Source organism: Babylonia areolata, chromosome 15 (assembly GCF_041734735.1).
Source record: "Babylonia areolata isolate BAREFJ2019XMU chromosome 15, ASM4173473v1, whole genome shotgun sequence".
Taxonomy (NCBI): Eukaryota; Metazoa; Mollusca; class Gastropoda; order Neogastropoda; family Buccinidae; genus Babylonia; species Babylonia areolata.
Window position 1 is genome coordinate 18,122,996 of NC_134890.1, and position 5,000 is coordinate 18,127,995.

The 5,000-nt window shown below is 43.1% G+C and overlaps 1 protein-coding gene across 1 annotated transcript in view; it reads right to left on the reverse strand.

The window, feature by feature from the left end:
* Nucleotides 1–5,000, reverse strand: part of LOC143290201 (uncharacterized) — a 26,211-nt gene that overhangs the window by 413 nt on the left and 20,798 nt on the right. Inside the window, exons 9-10 of the mRNA XM_076599521.1 lie at nt 4,963–5,000; nt 1,620–1,745 (exon numbers count right to left, since the gene is read on the reverse strand). The exon at nt 4,963–5,000 is cut by the window's right edge and continues 98 nt beyond it. Of these exons, the coding sequence (XP_076455636.1) occupies nt 1,620–1,745; nt 4,963–5,000 (164 nt within the window). The remainder of the gene's footprint in view (nt 1–1,619; nt 1,746–4,962) is intronic.

Below are 5,000 nucleotides of genomic sequence, written 5' to 3' on the forward strand. Positions count from 1 at the left end.
TGTGTGGGGCAAATGCAGTGAGGGGATCAAAGAGAGGTAGGGAAGGAGGTAAAAAAAAGAAGAAAAGCTGGATGAGTGAGAAGGTGACAGGTGTGTGGAAGGAGTATATATATATATATATATAGAGAGAGAGAGAGAGAGAGAGATGATGATGATGATGATGATGATGATGAGGGACAATACTTATGATAACAATGATTCTTTAGTTTATAACGGTTAAACGAGAGAAAATCACACACACACACACACACACACACACACACACACACACACACACACACACACACACACACACACACACACACACACACACACACACACACACACACACACACACACCGAAACAAGCTTTCATTCGTACGGCATCATGCAAGATGAAATTGAGACAGGTGCGTCTTTAATTCTCTTAAGCATAAAAACACTTATTTTTTCTTGGGGGACAGACAGAGGTAGGGAGTTCCAGACAGTGGGGCCGTACCGCAACGAAACCCCCCGAAAAGAGAAATGGGTAGGTCACCAAGATTAAATCAAAGAGAGGCACTTGAGCTTGGCCCATGCCAAGCCTGTCCAGAAATTACGCAACACAGGGACTGTGAGCTAGAATTGAATTTGCTGGTCACTGACCACCAACAGCAGTCATCCTGACAGGACCAATATTGAGCCGAGTCGTTAAAGCTTTGGACTTTCAATCTCAGGGTCCCGGGTTCGAATTTCGGTCGAACAGCGCCTAGTGGGTAAAGGATGGAGGTTTTTTCCGATCTTCAAGGTCAACATCTGTGCAGACCTGCTAGTGCCTGAAACCCCTTCGTGTGTATACGCACACTGAAGATCAAATACGCACGTTAAAGATCCTGTAATCCATGCCAGCGTTCGCCACGGTGGTTTATGGAAACAAGAACATACCCAGCATGCACCCCGACCCGAAAACGGAGTATGTCTGCCTACGTGGCGGGGTAAATAAAGAACAACGGTCATGCACATAAAATGTTTTAAGTCTGGATGAGTGTGTACATGTGTGCGTGATTGAACCTGATTTTAAACGACACAGGAAACTAATGATGAGCGCCCACTGGCAATGATAAGCTGTCAGCCGGCTCTACCACGGCAGGCAGACTGTTGTGCAGATGACCCTGAGTTGGTAAAGCGCCTAGAGCTTGATCTCCGACAGAGGACAGGCGCTATACAAGTATCCATATCATTAATTCATTCATATTGCCTTAGCCCAATGCTCAGCTTATATCACAGATTGGCATAAGCTTACATTTGGGCCAACAGCAAAGTGAGAGCTGTTTGATCAATGATTTCTGCATTACGATGGGAATTCATTTACAGCTTAGTCTTTTGTGAAGGAATATGACCCTCAAACTAGGATGCAAGACTGCACTGGCTCTTAGTGCTGCCGCCGCCTTGGGGGCTAGTTGGCCGGTTTTGGGAACCATCCCAAAGCCGACTCAGTGTCCTAAAACCCTCTTGGCCGAGAGAGTGGGGATGTAACTTAGGCGAGACATTCTCCACTTCAACCAAATTCTCGCCCAGATAGTTGGAACAGCAGCTGGCTCTACTGCCGTTCTGATGGTCATATAATAGTCGGACACGACTGGCATTTCATACATACTTACCCACACAGATCGCGCCCACCATGGTGCCGACATCCTGCCAGAACATGAGCAGAGAGAGAGCCACGCCCACCGCTGCCCCACCCACACGTCTGGCCACGCCCACTGACACCAGGATCTGTGCAAAGGCTGAAACAGGAAGTAAACTCCGGTCAGCATGATTGATTAACAAAAATAATAGTAAAGAGTGGTAACTCTCTAGCTCTCCATTCACAAGATACACAACTTCAAGTCAATGCTGTTTATGCTACCGATTCAGCTAGCACACGGGTAAAATAACAGACACATTGGAACAAACCCAGACAAAGGAAGCGCCGCTTGCCGCTATACCATTCATATGACATGTTTACACAACAGTAATGACAGAAGGAATGTGCAAACACAAATTAGCTATACCATTCATAATTAGGCATGTTTACACAACAATAATGACAGAAGGAATGTGCAAACACAAATGAGCTTTTATTCAAGACTGGCACAGAATTTCGATCCCAAATAAGCTGCACAGGATGCATGACAATACAGAACAAACACATGGTTGTCTTGATGGTCAGCATGATCTTCTTCTTCGTGGGCTGCGATTCCCTCGTTCACACGATTGTGCGTACGTGGGATTTACGTATAAGACTTTTTGTTTGTTTGTTTTTTTTTGTTGGTTTTTTGGTTTTGTTTTGGTTTTGTTTGTTTTTGTTTTGTTTTTGCAGCCTCATCATCTGCACCGTTTCAGTGGCATTACTCCCACGCCACTCATTTTAGATTCCCCCATACACGGCCACACCCGGGTTCGTCCATCACAGTACGTCCCAGCGTTTAAGACTGTTTTAACCCACCCAACCTCTTTAAACCTTTCCTTTCACTGACGTCATGATTATGCCATGCAACATGGGTTGTTGCTTCACGTGCAGGATTTTGCCCCTCTCCCTCCATTCTGATGTCACTGGTATTCATGGTGTTGAGTTTGTATTGGTACTGATTTTGTTCAAAGTCATTTCTTCTCTGAAGTAGATTTCAAGAGGATCTCCAAAACACACTAAAAAACAACAACAAAAAACAAAAAAACAACCAAAAACTAAGTTTCATTTTTCATCCAGATTGTTTTTTGACAACATTATACGGGTTTTTTGTTTTTTGTTTTTGGGTTGCTTTTTTCTTGTATCTATTTTTTGTTTTACCGGCTCATATTTCATGACTTTTATTTATTTATTTATTCATTTTATTTTTATTATTTTTTTATCCGTTGAAATTTTTGTTTTCTCTCATTATATTCTAAATTCCTACTCTTCACATTTTGGGCGTGCCCGGAGACTCGAACTCACAGCCTTCTGATTGTGAGAACGGCGATCACCCAACTGAACCATGCAGGCACCCGATGAATACGGCCAAAAAGATGTTTTTATCATGATGAACTGTGCTCAGTGTGCAAAAAGACAAGCAAATGGAATGGCGAGAATGATGGGGGGATGGGGGGCGAGGGGGGGGGGGGTTGGCGAGAGAAGTGGAGAGAGAGAGAGTAACCGAAAAAAAAGAGACAGACGGACAGACATTTTGACAGACATAGAGTAACGTAGAAAATCACACACACACACACACACACACACACACACAGAGAAAGAAATGGTTAAATGGAAGAAACTCAGACAGTGGTACTAGCAGAGAAAGTTTTATTTCGATAATCTCCCATATATGAACTTGAGATGGCCCTCCCGTTCACTGATTCTCTCTTTCTCTCTCTCTCTACCCTCTCCTCCCTCCCCCCCCCCACGCCCCCCCTCCCCCCCACGCCCCCCCTTCCCCCCATCTCCCACCCCAAAAAAAGAAAAACCAAAACCGACCCTGTTCTCTATCCATTCTCTCATCCCTTATCCCCATGAAAAACATATAACATAAACAGTAGGGTCTGTATACGTGCATATTACACACACACTCTCACACACACGCAGACACACAGTTTCAGTTTCAGTTTCAGTAGCTCAAGGAGGCGTCACTGCGTTCGGACAAATCCATATACGCTACACCACATTTGCCAAGCAGATGCCTGACCAGCAGCGTAACCCAACGCGCTTAGTCAGGCCTTGAGGAAAAAAAAGGGTAAATAACTAATAGATAAATATATATAAAAAAGAGAACTACTACTAATAATAATATCTATAAGGCACAAAAACTTGATGAAGTCAACTATAAGCGTACATAAAAAAATAAATAAATAATAATTATAAAAAAGTAATGATAATAATAATAAAAAAATAAATAAATAAAAAAGACAACAATGATGATAAATAAGCAAATAAATGTAAAACATGCAGACTGGCACACATTCACATACACACACACATATGGATAACAGATATGCACCAAACATGCAGTTTCACAGATATGAAAGCACAGTCAAATACACATAAACGTACATGAGCCCCAACACACACACACACACACACACACACACACACACACACACACACACATTACCCTGCACCCTCTCTACCCCCCTCCTCCACACACTCATTTCTAGGCTACGTATCGCAGCTTCCACGGCACACACACACACACACACACACACACACACACACACACACACACACACACACACACAGAGGCACACTTACTTGTAAAAGCACACACACATACGCCCACATCTGCAATATTGTTTAGTTGTTTCTGGACGGCTTTAGTTCTTTCCTGGGCATCTTTCGAAGTATTGAAGACCAGGCCATCATCCGCAAGTTAAGTTTGGTTCCGTCAGTATCTAACATGTCTGGGGTTGTTGTTGTGCACGTTTTCCCTTCCATGCGACGACAAGATTGCCAGAACTCTGTCAATGTTGTGTCATAACTGAGTGCCTCGCAAAACTGTTTCCACTTGTCATTTTTGGCCAGACACTCTTCCAACACGAACTCAGCCGGTCTCAAAAATTATAAACAGTGTGCCTTCCCAACAACGGTTGTTGCTTCATATAAAGAACATGTGCAGGAATATGTTCCTGTCTTTTCTCTCCTCCCATTCTGATTTATCAAGCTGCCAAGCTTCACCAATTTCGTGTTTTAATTCAGCCTTTTCACTTTAGAATCAAACTTTTGATTTATATTGATTGTGGGCTGAGAGACTGTGTAGTGTGAGTACAGACCCTTTGAATACACATGTAGTTTCCAGTCGGATTAATAGATATGTATTGTATTGTGTTGTATTGCATTGCATTGTACTGCGTTGTGTTGTGTTGCATTGCATTGTATTGCATTGAATTGCATTCCCTTGTATTGTATTCTGTTGTATTGTATTGCATTGCATTGTCTTGTGCGGCTTTGTGTTGTGTTGTATCGTATCGTATCGTATCGTATTGTATTGCACTTACCAGCGGCTAGCCCTAGGCCGAAGGACAGGCCCATGTAG